The sequence below is a fragment of the Cyanistes caeruleus genome, chromosome 7 (genome assembly GCF_971803275.1).
Source record: "Cyanistes caeruleus chromosome 7, bCyaCae1.hap1.1, whole genome shotgun sequence".
In the NCBI taxonomy this organism is placed as follows: Eukaryota; Metazoa; Chordata; class Aves; order Passeriformes; family Paridae; genus Cyanistes; species Cyanistes caeruleus.
In genome coordinates, this window is record NC_141707.1 from 23,414,538 (window position 1) to 23,431,652 (window position 17,115).

At 35.8% G+C, this 17,115-nt stretch overlaps 1 protein-coding gene and 1 long non-coding RNA gene across 4 annotated transcripts in view; one reads left to right on the forward strand and one right to left on the reverse strand.

Moving 5' to 3' along the window:
• LOC111932130 (sodium channel protein type 2 subunit alpha-like) overlaps positions 1 to 17,115 on the forward strand; it is a 69,083-nt gene that overhangs the window by 13,923 nt on the left and 38,045 nt on the right. Inside the window, exons 4-13 of the mRNA XM_086896812.1 lie at positions 1,566 to 1,882; positions 5,410 to 5,528; positions 6,402 to 6,491; positions 8,059 to 8,187; positions 8,882 to 8,973; positions 9,815 to 10,087; positions 10,387 to 10,450; positions 11,312 to 11,453; positions 11,584 to 11,790; positions 14,665 to 14,964. Of these exons, the coding sequence (XP_086752938.1) occupies positions 1,616 to 1,882; positions 5,410 to 5,528; positions 6,402 to 6,491; positions 8,059 to 8,187; positions 8,882 to 8,973; positions 9,815 to 10,087; positions 10,387 to 10,450; positions 11,312 to 11,453; positions 11,584 to 11,790; positions 14,665 to 14,964 (1,683 nt within the window). The 5' untranslated portion in view covers positions 1,566 to 1,615. The remainder of the gene's footprint in view (positions 1 to 1,565; positions 1,883 to 5,409; positions 5,529 to 6,401; positions 6,492 to 8,058; positions 8,188 to 8,881; positions 8,974 to 9,814; positions 10,088 to 10,386; positions 10,451 to 11,311; positions 11,454 to 11,583; positions 11,791 to 14,664; positions 14,965 to 17,115) is intronic.
• The window catches only part of LOC111932142 (uncharacterized), a 100,509-nt gene that overhangs the window by 12,376 nt on the left and 71,018 nt on the right, over positions 1 to 17,115 (reverse strand). The window contains exon 4 of one of the 3 annotated variants that reach the window (XR_015288974.1): positions 6,488 to 6,760. The exons of the other annotated variants lie outside the window; for them this stretch is intronic. This is a non-coding gene — a long non-coding RNA (uncharacterized LOC111932142). Of the gene's footprint in view, positions 1 to 6,487; positions 6,761 to 17,115 lie in introns of those variants that run through there. 3 annotated transcript variants of the gene reach the window in all.

Genomic DNA, 17,115 nt, shown 5'->3' on the forward strand with positions numbered 1-17,115 from the left:
TGATCATACACACTGATGCTGTGCTGTGAACCCACTCCAGAGACAGACTTGAGGTGGTACAGGAGCACGAGTCTTTACTGTGCCATTGGATTGGTTATTCAGATTTAGGAAAGTGAGTACTCAGATTTAGGAATCTGAGGAGTATGCTGTTTCATTTCTTTCCTCCTTTTTCTTAGTCTAGGTTTTTCAAGCACTTTTTAACATCCCCTTCTGCCTTCACATGTAGCATTTTGTGTGTCTCTGCATGTATCTATTTCTACAAACTGCTTGAGACAGACAAGAAGCTTTAGCAGAAGGACTATTGAACGAGTGCAAATGAGCAGAGTATTATGTCTCAAATTTAGATGTGGCATCTCCAGGATACAGATGTTGCACATTCATGTAGCAAAGGTTACATGGCTTCATGTAACAGAAAACATAATTAAAGCTCATTAGTTAAGCATTGAAACTCACTCTTGAAATTGGTTCTCATAATTAAAACTTTTGCATTTTTTCATGCCATAAACTCTTGCAAAGTAGACACCAAGTAAGGCTTTAATTTCTTCCCTGGTGGCAGCACTCTTTAACCATATCTGCCTTCATTTTGCCATTCTCTCCCTCCAGCTATTCAAACTTCTCAACTGTGCTGTACAGTACATCACTTTAAATAACTGATCCTGCTGCAGAAGGACTAGGAAGAGAGAAAAATAACACTGCTTTCAGTTGATGCACTGCAGGACTTCATAAAGAAACCTGCTGTACAGTAGAGAGTTCAAGGCAGAGTGCAGGAAAAAGCAGCATCATCCACCACTGGTACTAAAGACATTCAGAGAGAACCAGAGTCTTAGATTTTGGACTAGTTTCAGTCTGAAATAATACTATGGCACTTGTCTTGAAAAGAATCAGAAGCAGCATCTTTTCCCACATAGCCTTGATTGTACATGCTGTTTCCTTTTACTTAAAAGGCCTGTGGTTTTGATTCACAGCTGATGCTCAATAAACACAACCTAAGCTGCTCTGGTATCTAATATTAGCCTTCACCACAGTTAAGTGTCAGTAAGAAAGAATTATGCTTGTTCCTCCCATAATTTAGTTGCTGTAATTTAAGCAGCACAGTCGTGCAGAATCTTTTAGTTTAATGAAAGTATTGATGTTTGGAAAGTTGTATCACCGATGCTTGAGAAAATATGGAAAGATAAAATCTATTAAGCAGTTGAATGTAAAATTTTCAACAGTGCCTCACAGAATATGCACTTATACTTGCTGTTAAAAAAAAAAAGCAAAAAGCTGGACTGTTAAAACACTTGTGTCAGCAATTTGCTCTAACTGGGAGTGTCCAAGGACACAAGGCAAAGCAGTATCTGTGGGTAGAAATAGTGTCTTTTTCTGGATCAGTAGGAAAAAGCTGAAAAATAATTTATAAAATACCTAAATAAATTCTGAACAGTTGCTTTTAACTGCCATTCAGCTTTGAAATATGCTGCTTCTATTTCTATTTAAGCCTGGAAAGAGTTTCTGACCAAATGTTGGGGTTTTTCCTATTGGTACAATCTAGCTTGACTAAATTATTTAATTTTCTCTTATAGGTCATTCTTATGCAAGAAGCTAAAAGTAATTAAATTTGCAGGATGAAAACATGGCACAGGCACTGCTGGTACCACCTGGACCTGAAAGCTTCCGCTATTTTACTAGAGATTCTCTCGCAGCTATTGAAAAGCGTTCTGCTGAAGAAAAAGCTAAAAAGCCCAAGCAAGAACATACAGATGATGATGATGAAAATGGTCCAAAACCAAACAGTGACTTGGAGGCAGGAAAGACACTGCCATTTATTTATGGTGACATACCTCCAGGAATGGTATCTGAACCTTTGGAAGACCTGGACCCATATTATATCAATAAAAAAGTGAGTGAATTATGTTTGCACAAAATAGAATATAACTTTATACACTAGAAAAGTTTAATCACAAAATGTGGTTGGAACTATCAATCTCCTGAATATCCAGAATCATCCTTTTATTTAACAGAACTGATTTATGCTCTTCCATACTGTGACCGCTTCAGTTCCGTTGAGTTACTTACTATTTACTTCATTGTAAGGAGGATGTGTCTTCCTTGATCTTGCCTGAACTTGAGCACAGAATGATTTTTCTTGATGTCAATATAATAGTAAGACTGGATATGACAAAAGAGATGTTCCAAGCATGATTTTGCAATGGAAATAGTTGTAGATAGCAAGGTAGCATCCACTCAAGTTAGTGAAATAGAGAACTGTAACCATAGTCTTTGTTTCTATATATAGCTATATATCATATTCAAACATACATATGAAATGTGTCTCTATATATGTAGCATATAAAGACTCTGTAAATGTTGGCTCATATGAAAATACCATAATGCAAACTATTGCTTGAGGTGCTTGGGTTTGCTATGATAGATCTCTACAGGAGAGCTGTCAATTAGAACTGTCTGGTAGACCACGGAAAAGCTTATTTTTGAGGAAGGAATCAAAAAAAGACATTTTTAGTGTTCTGAAGAGTTTTCATACAGAAAGACCAGAGCAGAGTTGTGAAATAAAAGCAATGTACTAAGTTACATGTGTGGGGCTGTAGCACAACAGGACCATTAGTAGCAAAACTCTGCTCTGTGAAGAATGCAAACTCCTAAAAGAGATGTATTTTTCCTTCTTATATGCACAGTCATACACAGTCCTCCTTTTCACATGATCCCCAAGTCAGGGACATGGAGATAGAAAAGGTAGCTCAGACAGATCCATTCAAGTAAAAAGTCTGACTTTTTTAAAATCAGGGTCTTCAGCAGTGTGTATGGGTTTTGGTCTTGTAGCAATGATGCATGTAATTGGAAGCAGACTGGTGTTATTTGAGTTAGGAGAAAGACAAGATAAAAACAAGAACTAGTAGCTAGGATTAATTGTAGACTGTTTTAAAATCCTCCAGGGTCTGAAACAGTCCAGCCTGGGAACAGGTAAAGTACATTAGGTCCTGCACTGATTAGTGAAAGTACAGGTGACAGTAAGAGACAGTTTTCCTCTATATTCTTGTTTATTTCTCTGTGCTTCTTTAGCAGCATCAAGGTATCCTCTCAGTTTCTGATAGACCTCAAAGTGTTGTGGGTAAGGAGAGTGAAGGAAGATGAAGAGGTGGATAACACCCCTTAATTAAAAATTGGAGAAGGTGTTATATGAAGAAGTACTTGGGACTATCTTTTCCCATCTCTTTGAAACAGGAAAAGAACTGGACACAGTTACTCTATTGATGGCTTGAAGCATTCCAGGCTGCCATCAAGAGAAGAAACTTGATGCTTAGCCACTATAAAAAAAAAATCAAGGCATAAAATACTTTAAACTCCAAAGTAAAGTGGTTTGCTAGGAAAAAATCATGCAATACTTTTTGTGGCTAAATTTGTGGTTGTCTTTGGTTTGTAAAATGGGATTAAAAATTAGGGCCTTGGTAATGGGAACAGAAAATAAAGCAGAATCTTATGTAATTGCATAACCTAACAGCTGCCAAAAATAAATCAACAATGCTGTAGATAATAAAAGTATGTATATCATTAGGGAAATGTAAAGAAATTAAAGCTCAAAGAAGTAGCATTGCCAAGAGTTATTTAAATTTATATGGATTGGGTTCCATACTGTTCCATGCAAGTTCTTTCTTACAATATAATTGTCAGTACTAAGCCCTTTTGTGGTCTAGCTCCAAAACTTCAGGAATAAAGTTGCATAAATAAGTTCAGGGATAAAGTTTTCTGAATAAGTGAAGTTTCAGAAAGCCTGAGAAGTTCTGAAATATTGTTTCTAACCTCCATTGATTAGAAAAAGTAGTCAGATTTTTTGGAACAAAAGTGTAAAAGCTCACATTAATGATGGATTTCTTGGTATATGAGAGCAATTAGTAAACTGTAGGATCTTTAGTCACAGATGACATCTGTGTTTATATTACCTAGCAGTATAATTATGCTCAGTGCAAAACAAATGGACATCTTAAATCATGGACTAGAATTAGTCATCCCTCCTCTGGTGTATAGCAGAAACTACCCTTAATCATTGACTTGTCAGCGCAGAGGAAATCATATGTGAATTTAGTCTGTCTTCAGGCTCAGCTGCAGCAGTGACCTTGGGACAGGCAACATCTTTCTAGCATTTCCAGCTGGGTGAAGGACTGTAGGGCAGGGAGAAATCCCAAGGAGTGTGTGTCCATTCCCTGCCACCCTCAGTGTTAGCTTGATGTTATTCTGTGAACAGGCACCTGCAACACTCCTTTACCCACCGTGGAGAGGTTTGCTTTCCCTGCCTTGGATGACTGTCCAAATAGGCAGTAAAGGCCATGGAGAGGGCAGAATTTTTCTGATCACAGCCAAGTTTTTACAGAGAATGGAAATCAACATGGAGAACAGTGATACTATATAGCTCTGCAGAGAGTGTAACAAAGAGTCTATTATGTTAACACAAAGCAGAGCCATTACCATCGACAAAGAGCAAGAGGAATGAAGAATAGTTATGTCCTGAAGAAATTTCAAGCAGCACCAAAAATGCAAGTAAACCTCATTCACAGACAAATACACTTAGGCAATGACTGCCCACAGAAACATAATAAACTGAACACAAACCATAGGTTTATCAGACCAAATTTTAAAGGATAATCACTAGCTAAATTTTCTACTCACATATAGGGAAAGTAAGAGCATATTGTTAACAAGTAAACCAGCAATATTTTTTTATAAAATATTTGTTGTGATAGGATGTCAAATTCTGGTGTATGTTTGCCTCACATTGCTGAGAATTATGTTAGCTGGCAATATATTAATAATTTTATTTTTTTCACAGATATATATTTTAGAAGAGGCATATAACTGCTATTGGTAGTATTTAAAACAGAAAATGAAAGCAAAATTATTTTTAAATTGTGGTTGATTTTGTAATGACAATTTCTCCTTGTCACTATATATATGGTGCATATAATTCTGTCAAGTGTTTGCTCCAAATACAAACTGGCATTTAGAATTGTCCTTTTGCTATTTTGTTTTTTTTGTGTTTGCTCACAAGGTGGAATGTATTTGATAAATTTGAAGCTCTCACTTTAATCAAAGACTTCATAAGAAATAAAATTGAAATATTTTATTGGCAAAATCCTGCATTTTGCTTTTATTGATAAACTGCCATTGTTTTTTGTAATTTTCACCAATTTTATTAATATCATAATTCAGTCCACATGCTGGCAAATTTGGCAAATTGGAGAATTGGCTGTGGAAGGCTTACACCATTGTATTAATAGAAATCAGTTATTTTCCTACCACAGGTATACGGTAGAATGGAACTTGTACCTCTCAGGTGGAGAATGGAAAAATTTAGTAGGAGGTGAAGATATATATGTATTCAACACTGTATTTTAATTTTGTGTTTCTTTTTTGCAGACTTTCATAGTATTGAATAAGGGAAAAGCAATTTTCCGATTCAGTGCCACATCTGCCTTGTATATTTTAACTCCTTTTAATCCCATCAGAAAAATTGCTATCAAGATTTTGGTACATTCATATCCTTTTTGCTTAATGTTGATTTAAGTGCTGCTATTTAAAAATACTTAATGACTGAAATAATACTTTTCATGTGGATATACAAATTGTGTCTATGGGAGTGAACTATGCTAAATAAATATATGTTGCTCACACTTTGAAAAAGGAGCAATATCACATGTGAATTGCAGTATGATCTTCATCCCTGCTGAGAGAATTCTCTACTGAGCCACCTAAATCTGTCAGAGTTTAAATATCAGGCTTTATATCTAAAAGGAGACCTGATCCCATACTAAGCCCTGCAGCTAAGGCCACATTAGTAACAAACCATTGCACTTGAACATATCTAAGGTCACACTTTTACCAAGACCAGTAGTACTATTCATGAACTAGACTCACTTAGCAAGGACAAAAGAGCATGGGTAAAGAGCAGCTTTTTCAGCATTGTGTTTTCAGCATTGGGATAGGTGTCCTATAAAAGATTTGGGATAAAGGAGAGTGTTTTCAAATATATTTCAATCATGTTCAAAGAAAAACTTGAGCCTGAAGAACCATGCACTAGAGATCTTCTAGAACGATCCACCTGTATTAAAACAATAATTACATTTGGGTAGTCATTTCATGATTTACAGTTAAAGATATATTTAAACTTAATTTAAAACATAAACCTGCCATAATTACAAAAGTATTGCCTTTTTTTACAAAAGTGCACCATAATATCCCAGATGGCACACCATTTAAAATATATAAAATTATGTGCAAAGCTTTTTTTTTAGGCTTTGATTAGAGTGTCATGTTGTTTGTTCACATTTGTAAACACAACATTTTTAAGTTATTTCAGTGTTACAAAGCTGTCCTACTTTTTTGACTTATGTGCCTTAACTCTAACCTACATTATTCAGCATGCTTATAATGTGCACTATTTTGACCAACTGTGTATTTATGACCATGAGTAACCCTCCAGACTGGACAAAGAATGTAGAGTAAGTTAAACATTTTTACTTTATTTATATGTCTTTGTTTTTGTGTGACTCCTAACAAGAAGCATTTATAAAAATGTGAATGCCAGAATGGGCTTGTCCAGAGTGAGGAAGAATCAGATTCCATGAGATCATCAATATCTTTCCCATTTTCTCCTGAATAACTTAAATGATATAAGAGTAACACCTTGTTTGTAAAAGTTATGCCTGAGGAATACCTGAACTTCTGCTGTATAGCACAAACAGGAGCTCTTGTCCTTGAATATTCTGAGCTGTAAATCAGACAAGGAGTTACAGATGAGCATGTAAAACTGTGCATGTAAAATGGTTGCCATACCTTTCTTGAGTATCCATGATCTCATCACAGTGGGTCTTTTATCGTGCCTTATTTATTTGACCTCGTAAGTGCCTGCCACAACAAGGACAAACAACCTGCAAACCACAAGAAACTCAAACTGCAGTGGAAAGGGACTTACCTATGAAAGAGTAACAAAGAGCTGACCTAAATAAGGAGTATTTCTCTTGTTAATGGTTAAAAATGCATGTTTATTCTTTAACAAAATACAGATCCATGTTTTTCTCAGAAAGCTGTAGAATCATAAAATGGTTTGGGTTGGAAGGGGTCTTCAAGCTCATCCAGTTCCCACCCCCTGACATGCATGGACACCTTCCACTAGGTCATGTTACTCAAAGCCCTTTATGTTTTTATTTGAAATTATACTACTCATGAAAAACCTGCTTCTGATCACTTTCTGCTTCCTTCATTCCCTCCTTTTCTCAAAAAGCCATTGCTGATATTTATTTATTTATTTCTCTGCTTTAATGAACCTTACACTGAGCTCTGTTTAGAAACAGCTACCATTAACCCATTCCCAGTTAACAGTGACGATGGCTTGTTAGAGTTGTTGAGAGTCTGAAAGGAGAGCAGTAGTGTCTGTAGGCAGAGTTCCTTTTTTCTGGAGGTCCACCAGAGATCCATGTGGGTCTCAGGAAGTGTCTGCATTATGCTGCTTATAACTATTCTATGTTGTTAAATGAATGGCTGTTCCCACACCAGGTAAGCCGGTAATCATGCTCCCTATCTTTGAGAATTACAGTCTGGGCTTTCTTTCTTATATTTGATGATTATGTATGAAATAAACATGTAATACAGGCATTAGTATAGTTATTATCCAGAACTGATTTAGACATAAAAGACCAATTCTTCAGTTTTTGTAACACTTAGACATTTACCTGATTTATGAATGCAAGCAAAGAGGCAACCCTGTGAGTACTAAAGAATGTACATATAAATATCAAGGTCTAAAATGTATCCATAAATCCTAGAGTCAGAAATTATTTGTAAGCGCAAGAAGTGAGATTAAATTAACCTTTTAGAAAATGAGTAGCATATATATCAGGTTCAAATTTCAACAAGGGCTGAACAGGAACTACAATATTTAGGGCAAATGAAGTTAATAATTTACTCCTTTCACCTCTAAATACTTTTTCTTCTAAGTCATCTTTGCTAAAGAATGGAACTGTCTGTAAGTGTGTAAAAATCCATTATTCCTTCTCTGATGATTTTCAGGTACACTTTCACTGGAATTTATACCTTTGAATCACTTATCAAAATTCTTGCAAGGGGCTTCTGCTTGGAAGGTTTTACTTTTCTGCGAGACCCATGGAACTGGCTTGACTTCAGTGTCATTTTAATGGCGTAAGTGGTCCAAGAACTTTTTAAGCTTTTAGGGCATGAAATTAGTGGTAAATATTAATATAATAAATGCATTTATTTAAACATATTTAATTTTTGCAACCTTTGAAGTTTAGACACTGTATCACACATTTAAGTATTCATAAATCAAAGAAAAATATGGCAGAAGCCAAAATGGAGTGTCAGCCATAGTGTAATTACTGCTGAAGGACACTAATTTCATGTCCTACATTTTTCTGCTCACCAGAAATGAAGCCATCCCTTTGACTTCATGTTACTGTCCCATTACAAGCTAATTAGTTTAACTAGATGTTCCAATACAAATCAGTGAGTTTCACTTCAATGACATTTAAGCAAAATTGATGAAAACAATTATTAAAGTGAAATGTACTGAAGAGACAGGTAAATTTTGAAGAATGATTGCTAGTATTGCCACAGAGGTTTTGAAGACCCACGTAATTAGTATAAGCTCTGCCTCAATTCTGAATAACTGTGATTTAATCCTACAGGTATGTAACAGAATTTGTAAACCTAGGCAATGTTTCAGCTCTTCGAACTTTCAGAGTATTGAGAGCTTTGAAAACTATTTCTGTAATTCCAGGTAAGAAGTAGTTGGTGTAAGGTGTTAGGCCCCTCGTATCTCCAACTGTTATTTGTGTGCTGTCATTGTGTTTGTGTGTGAACTCCCCTATTACAGATATGTGACAGAGTTTGTGGACCTGGGCAATGTCTCAGCGTTGAGAACATTCAGAGTTCTCCGAGCTTTGAAAACAATATCAGTCATTCCAGGTGAGAGCGAGGTTAAACACCGAGGCTGACTTTCGTTCCATTGAATTCACTTCCTCTGAGCATAAGTCCTGCTGTTTGCTGCTCATGTTGCCAAAAAAAATTAAATTAATAAAAAGGCATGGATCATTAACATAGTTTATGATTCTTTGCCTTTTCAGCATTAGCTTCTTTTGTTTTGCAAAATCAGCCTTTGAGTTTAACAGTCTTGCATGAAACATAGAATATAAAGCCTATGGGTTATTTTGCTTTGTTTTTCTGCATTTTATTGTGACAAATTGCCTCTACATTACAAAAGCTTAGTGCTATGGCTTTCTTGGTTTTGAAATTTTTCCTTTTTTTTACAACTTAAAATTGACATTAGTCTTAAAAATAAGCAAGTAACAACAAAAGAAGATAGCAAAGAGGAAAAAAATAATGCACAGGAAAATTTATCAAATGCAAATAATTTTTTTTTTCATTCAAAATTACTAGCAATTCTATCTCATGATGCTTCACACTGTTGTGAAGTCATGTTTAGAATTAACTGGAAACTGAATTATTGGCAGAATATTTAGTGCAGAGAAAAATTAGGAAATGCAATCAAAGCTGTACTAGGAAAGCATGATTGATAAAGTTTCCTGCCTGAGAATATTATATGTTCAATTTATTGGAATATATGTACATTTCATACTCATAAAAAGGAATCTTTTTCTTTCATTCATCTTCACAAGCTCTGAGGCTGCTCATGAAGCTTTACCTTTCAAGGACAAAAACCCTTTTTTAAGTGTCTGCATGGCCTCTTAATTATATGGGAAGGGCAAAGATACTCTTTGATATTTCCATGGATCTTTTCCCTTTGCAGGCCTGAAGACTATAGTGGGAGCCCTGATTCAGTCTGTGAAGAAGCTCTCGGATGTGATGATCCTGACTGTGTTTTGTCTGAGTGTATTTGCACTGATAGGGCTGCAGCTGTTCATGGGCAACCTGAGGAATAAATGCCTGCAGTGGCCTCCAGACAATTCTACTTTTGAGATAAACATTATTTCCTACTTTAACAGCACAATGAATGAAAATGGTACATTTGTTAACATGACAGTGAGCACGTTTAACTGGAAGGATTACATTGAGGATGAAAGTAAGAATGTCTGGTATAACTATTTTAATATATTTGTGGCTAAAATATGTAATTATTTATGACCAAAGAACATTGAGGGGTTTATATTTCTGCCTTATGTAGAACTGCTTACAGTCACTGATTTACAAAGATTAAATACATACAGTAAAAAATACAAGAACCAGAAAGGTTCCTAAACAAGCTACAAAGTGATTAGTAACTAGCCACTACATTTTAACATAATTTATGTTTCTTTTACTTTGTAGAACTTTCAGGTTTATGTAATCTATTCATATGTATTTCCAATGCTTTCTACACAGCTCATTTTTACATTTTGGAAGGACAAAGAGATGCCCTACTTTGTGGTAATAGCTCTGATGCAGGGTAAGACCCTTTCAAAAGTTCTCTATTATGCTCTGTAGAAAAGGAACATAAGATTTTGTTACAACTCCATATTTAGCAGGGTTACAGAACTTAAGGAATTTTGCAACTAAGTGAGAATTTCTTACTGGAGTCAAAATGTTTTACACTCTGGCTAAACAAAATACTAATTAATAGCCTTTTTCCTGCTTGATTGGAAAATGAAGTTGGTTTTATTGATGAGATCTGAAATTTTTAAAATCTCATTTGGTGATTTACTGATTGAAGAAAGTAGGCAGAAACAGAAGTTAAAAGTAAGAAAGAGAACATGGAAAATATTAAGAAAGCATCAGTGACTTCATAGTTCAAGACCGTGTCTGTTTTTTCAAGCCTAACCCTTTCAGTTCTGGTGAATTCTGTCATTTACATGTGCCAAATTATAAGGCTAGAATTGTTAGCTGAACTTGGATTGACTGGCAGCAGTGAAGAGATTTACTAAATATATATATATATCAGCAATATGTGGGAAATCCCTAATACTACAATTGGATTTACCTTTTAATATTATTTATTCTGTCTGCAAACTTAACAGCATTTCAGTAGTTATTTCTGCCAGGAAACAATTACTTTGGAAAAAAGATTCTATTTGCAAAATGTAATTGTGGAGAATTTTAATATTTAGGTCATCTCAACCAGTGAGTGGATGTATCTTTCATTTACTATGTTATTAGTTAAATTCTTGTGATTTTTTTTTATGAATTAATTTAATTGTAATCTATGAATTTGCGGATGAAAAATAATGCACATTCTTTCAAAAGATAATACATATTTTCTAGAAGGGAATAAAAACTACGACTAAGTGCCTCCTATTTGGTTTTCACATAGGCAATGCCCAGAAGGATATATATGTGTGAAAGCTGGCAGAAACCCCAACTATGGCTACACAAGTTTTGACACCTTCAGCTGGGCTTTTTTGTCACTGTTTCGGCTAATGACTCAGGACTTCTGGGAAAACCTCTATCAGCTGGTAAGAAATTATTATGACATAAATAATAAACTGTTGGCGATGTCCAAAATTACATAAATAGGTTTATTTTTGCATGAGCTGAGATAGATAGGTTGTGGAATAATATATGGATTTGCTTTCTACTCCCTAGACACTGCGTGCTGCTGGGAAGACATACATGATATTCTTTGTTCTGGTGATTTTTCTGGGCTCTTTCTATCTGATAAACCTGATCCTGGCTGTGGTTGCCATGGCCTATGAAGAACAGAATCAAGCAACAATGGAAGAAGCAGAGCAGAAAGAGGCAGAATTTCAGCAGATGCTGGAACAACTGAAGAAGCAACAAGAAGAAGCTCAGGTAATGAAGGAAGCTGGACTTTCCGAACAACCTTGCTCTTGAGGCAAGGAAAAAAACCTTTTATGATTAAGAACACAAACAAATTGTGCAATGAATTACAGAAAATAAAAGGTCTTGTTTACCATGCAAGTTATAAAAGTGGAAATGGCCAATGAAAACCAGGAACTAACCAAATAGTTAAGAAAACAAGCTAATGGTACAGAAAAGAATGTTACTTCATTCACCAAAAGACTGTAAAAGTAAAACATTTGTCATAAGAGTGCTCTAGAAACCTGACTTTAAGTAGTCATAAATAATGGTGCTTTTAGGTTACAGATTTTATAAATAGCATGAACAAAGCTAGTGATGTTACTTCTGGTTTACATCTGACTTAGAATTGCCAAGCTTGATGTACTTAATAATTCTCCCTAAATATTCATCAAATAGAGAGAATGATTGTAATCAGTGTTCTTCTAGGTTTCTCTCCATCAAGATAATTAGAAATATCCCTAATTGACACCGTAGTAAATCAGAAGTTTATGTATCCTTAGAGCAGACAGGCAATATTCAAAAACAGATGAACAATATTCATAAGAAAGATATTACTTCAGAATTCCTTTAAAGTAATCTTGGTTTCCTTTGAAAGGAGAAGAAAATTATTTAAATTTTTATGAGAAAAAGACGTTTTAATAGATACTTTTGTGAAAGATTTTCTTACCTGAAAGTAAAGTATATGCAGGAGTTCACGTCTGTGAGTCAGCCATCTGTCTAATTTCTGGACTGACTTTCCACTGCTTTTCAAATGGCATTTAGTCATTTTCAACAGGACAATGTTTATAAAATGCTAGCAAATTTGAAACTCCTACGAAACTCTATTTTTGGTAGTACTTTACAGGTACTTTCACTAAGTTAGAATGACTTCATAAAGTGCTAACAAAAAGACAAACTCTTTGTCCTTTGCTTGAAAAGAAACCTTTATGTATGACTTGTGAAATCTAATTAGCATATCTTTATTTTAATCATGAAACTTTATCCTGTCCAAATTACTAAAGAGTAGAATCCTGCAAAATTCAAATTTAAAAAGGCTGAATGTCACCAAAGTGTATATTGCTGGGTTTTTCTTAAATATGATATTGTAATGCCATAAAGGCAGTAAATCACATACTAAAAGATATCAGCAGCCTCATCTAGATGTTTGTGTATCTGAGAGTGGGGAATAATGAAGTTGATTCGGACTTAGAAAGAAGAATCGAATAAGAAACATAGATTATAAGTAAGGTGAAAGAAAGACCCTGGAAAGTAATATTTTTTTAAAATGAGCGACCTCTACATTCATTATAAGTAATGCATTATTGCAATCAGGATCCCTTTTGTTTGTGAAAACATTAGCAAAAAGTAGGCAGTATAAAGTGGATCACTGGAGTGTTGAATTAGTTGCTAAGGCAGAAACTTGTTTGGGACCCATCTCTTCACCCCCTTGACACTGAACCTATTCATCCACAAACTTAAGTCATCACAGTAGTCTTTGGATTGCTCCACTTGTTTGACCTTTACTGTTAGTATTATGAAGTAGATGGGTGAAGACTCAGCATCTGCTGCCTTTGTTTGTTAGAGTCTTTAAAGGATGATATTCTGAACCAGTATGACAAAATTTTGAGTATTGCTCTTTTATTTTCTAAACACTTCAGAGTCCTTTTAATACTCCATTTAGCAGAAAAAGTCTGTATCAAGTCAGCTTCTATAGCATGGGTTGTATATTGTGGCAAAGAAGGACATTAATTGATTCTATGAGCTTTCAAATTGTCCTTTCCTGCTGTAAAGAGATATGTCATCATTCCTGAAATACTTGGCATTGAATATAATATATTTTGCTGGATAATTACTAGTCATCCTTGTTATATAACCCTAGTCCCTTGCCATTTATCACACCACCCTTTTTTGTAAGCTAAGAGCAGCCTATCATCTCCCCAAAGATATTACCACTATGGAATTGCATCGTAGCCTCACACAGGATGTTTCGAGGAACAGCACTGAACATACTCTCAATTCTTCTTTTTTTGATGACTGAGAACTTTTTTCTAATGAACCAAAATAAGTAGGCTGACCTACTTATTGATACTGTAAAGATACTGGTCCCGAGTTTTGGGATGACTCTGCTCCAGTAAGTCATCTCGCCCCTTTTCATCAGAGAAGAAATCAAAAGCTTTTCTTCTGTCACGCAGTAACACCAACAGGCAATAAATGCACCTTTGCATGTCTTTAACAAAGACTTAGAGTGCAGATGCAATGGCACATGTGGGAGGGGAAACATGAAGAAGGAGGAAGGGCTTGGAGATGTGTCTGGAGGTTGTGCCTGGTACCAGCAAAGGCACAAGGAAAGTAAAGGGAGTGTTCTTGCTGTGAAGACAGTAAAGAAAGGCTGGATTGAACTGCTTTCAGGGTGCTAGATGGTTTTTTGACACATTAACTCATGATAAATGCTATGCATTACTTTTCTCCCTAAGAGCTCAGAAGGGATCAGATGAGTTAGACCATGATGGGGGGGTCTCAAGAGAAAATGGAATAACAGATCTGAAATACATGAAAGAGCACTATATTAACACTTTTCTGACTACTTTTATTTCAGACAAGGGTCTTGCACAGCAATTCTTTAACAAATAGTTTAGCTATTGTTCTACTGAAGTTGGTGCTTCAAATAGCTCATGCTGCTAAACAGTAAGGACCTGTACAACTCCATAGTTTATCTTCAGTACAATTTCTTTGGGTATATTTACATATTCAAGAGTGTATGCAGAGCATTATTATCACAGTGATAATAAAAACCAGTTGATAAAAGACTATAAAATTATTCTTTTTTTTGGCTTACTAAGAATACCTTGCTTTGTAACCTGACAGACAACAGCAGCAGTAGCAGCCGCATCAGTTGCATCAAGAGATTTCAGTGGTGTAGGGGGATTGGGAGAACTCTTGGAAAGCTCTTCAGAAGCATCAAAGTTAAGCTCAAAGAGTGCTAAAGAAAGAAGAAACAGAAGGAAGAAAAGAAGACAGAAAGAAATGTCTGAAGCAGAGGACAAAGGAGATATTGATAAGTTCCCAAAGTCTGAGTCAGAAGACAGTATCAGAAGGAAAAGCTTCCGCTTCTCCACAGAAGGAAGTCAACTGACATATGAAAAAAGGCTCACTTCTCCTCATCAGGTACAGCACTTTATTTTACTAAGTCATGTGTGTTCACTCTACTTTTATTTTCCCTGATATTACAGCAGTTTTACATATTGGAGCTTATGTAAATGGTAAGTGAAGAAAAAATCAGTGGTAGTTCCATTCACAGGGTAACTTTGAGATGGTTTGACTCATTCTATTAGCAAAGGGATGAAAACAACTTACCAAGAATACTTATAAACTTAATTAACACATTTCAGAAAATGTATTTCTGAGGATGGAGAGAGAAAGATTAGTATTCATATATATGCATTAATGAACCATACGTTCTCTGTTCTGGATCCATTTCAAAACTATACAAATAGGTTTTCTGCAGTTTTTGGCAGATTGCAACATAAAAATATTCTGCATGGGAAATCCCACATTACCATTAATTTCTATTATTTTCCTTAATTAGCTTCTTTAATGTGAAGATAATGAGAAAAGTAGCACCAGTACTGCACAATAAGGACAAACTACACAGGGATCTTTTGAGCCTGTATATGTAATAATTCAGTCATACATTCCTTTTCACTAGGAATCAATTATACATGATGGAGAATCATGGCAATCGTAGGAAAAGAAGCAGTTTGTGAAGGATCTGTGAAAATCATTTAATCCAAAATTCTAAGCTCTACTCCCACAAATCAAAGGGTCTCTTCTGTCACTTAAGGGTATGCATTCTGTACTTAGCCACACCTTGAATCCTGCATCCAGTCTTGGGTGCCGCAGTATAAGACAGACATGGAGGTGCTAGAGCAGGTCCAGAAAAGGACTGGTGAAGGTCTAGAGAGTGAGTTATATGAGGAGAAGCTGAGGAAGCTGAGGGTGTTTAACCTAGAAAAGAAGAAGCTTAGGGGGCACCTTATCACTCCCTGAAAGAATGTGGCCAGGCAGAGGTCAGCCTTTTCTCCCAGGCAACCAGTGACAGGATAAGAGGAAGTAGCCTCAAGATGTGCCAGGGGAAATTCAGGCTGGATATCAGGAGGAATTCCTTCATGGAAAGGATTGTAAAAAATTGGAATGGACTACCCAGGGAGGTGGTGGAGTCATCATCCTTTGAAGTGTTCAAGAAATGACTGGACGTAGCATTTAGTGCCATGGTTTAGCTGAAGAGGTGGTGATCTGTCAAAGCTTGGGCTTGAAGATCTTGGAGGTCTTTTCCAGCCTGATTCTGTGCTACTTCTGTTTATTTCAAGACTATACACAGTTACGGCATTTATCTAAACCACTACACATTTTTATAAAAAATCACTCAAAATTCATCTCTTCAAAATGATAATGTGTGGTCTGAGCCAATAGATGACTTTTATATATGAATACCACCCAAGTTAGGAATAACTTATTAGTTAAAGATGCTCTTCATAATTTTTATTTTTTTTCAGTTGTAACAAAGCTTTGAGGCAAAGGTTGTCAGCATACAACTGAAACTTAGGTGCCACAAGAGCAGAAGAATTGCAAACAGTAGAATTGGTAAAGGAGGAGCTCATTTGTTTTGTTAGCCATGGAGAATCTCCCTGGTGAGACAGGGTCCAGAGAATGAAACAGTGAGGCAGAATGGTCAGGGGAGATAATCTGCTCAGTTGGGCCCTGTAAGAGGTTTTGTCCTTTGATACCATATTCCACATGCAGATGGATGATGCTGTTTGCCAGAGAAGTCAAACCTTCCTTTCAGTCCTTACTTTCCTGTAGCATGTAGACACATATATTTCTGCCTCTACATGTGTAAAAATTGCAGCCATTTTGGCTTATATCTTTTGTCTCAGTGCAGCAGGGACTTGCAGAACAGGCATTACTTCTCCCAAATCCCTGAGGGGGCTGATCCAATTAGCTGTGCTCAAAATGTGGCAACACATACTGGAAAGATTGGCCTGCAAATAACACATAGCAGCCATGGGAACATTCTCTAAAAGAACAAGGGTATCACTGGTAGTCAGATGAAACCCTGGTGAGCATGTAATTTTTTGAAGGAATGTAGGTTGGACAGATATATTTACAAGGAAATGTAGAAAGGGTGTACTAATTAGTTTACTGCTCTGTCAAAATTCAGTGTCATATTCCATAGAAGCTAGGGGGTTTTTTTTGAATAAAATTATCTTTCAGTAGAAGCAAAACAGCACTTTTTCTCCAGCCAAGTTTATATAAATG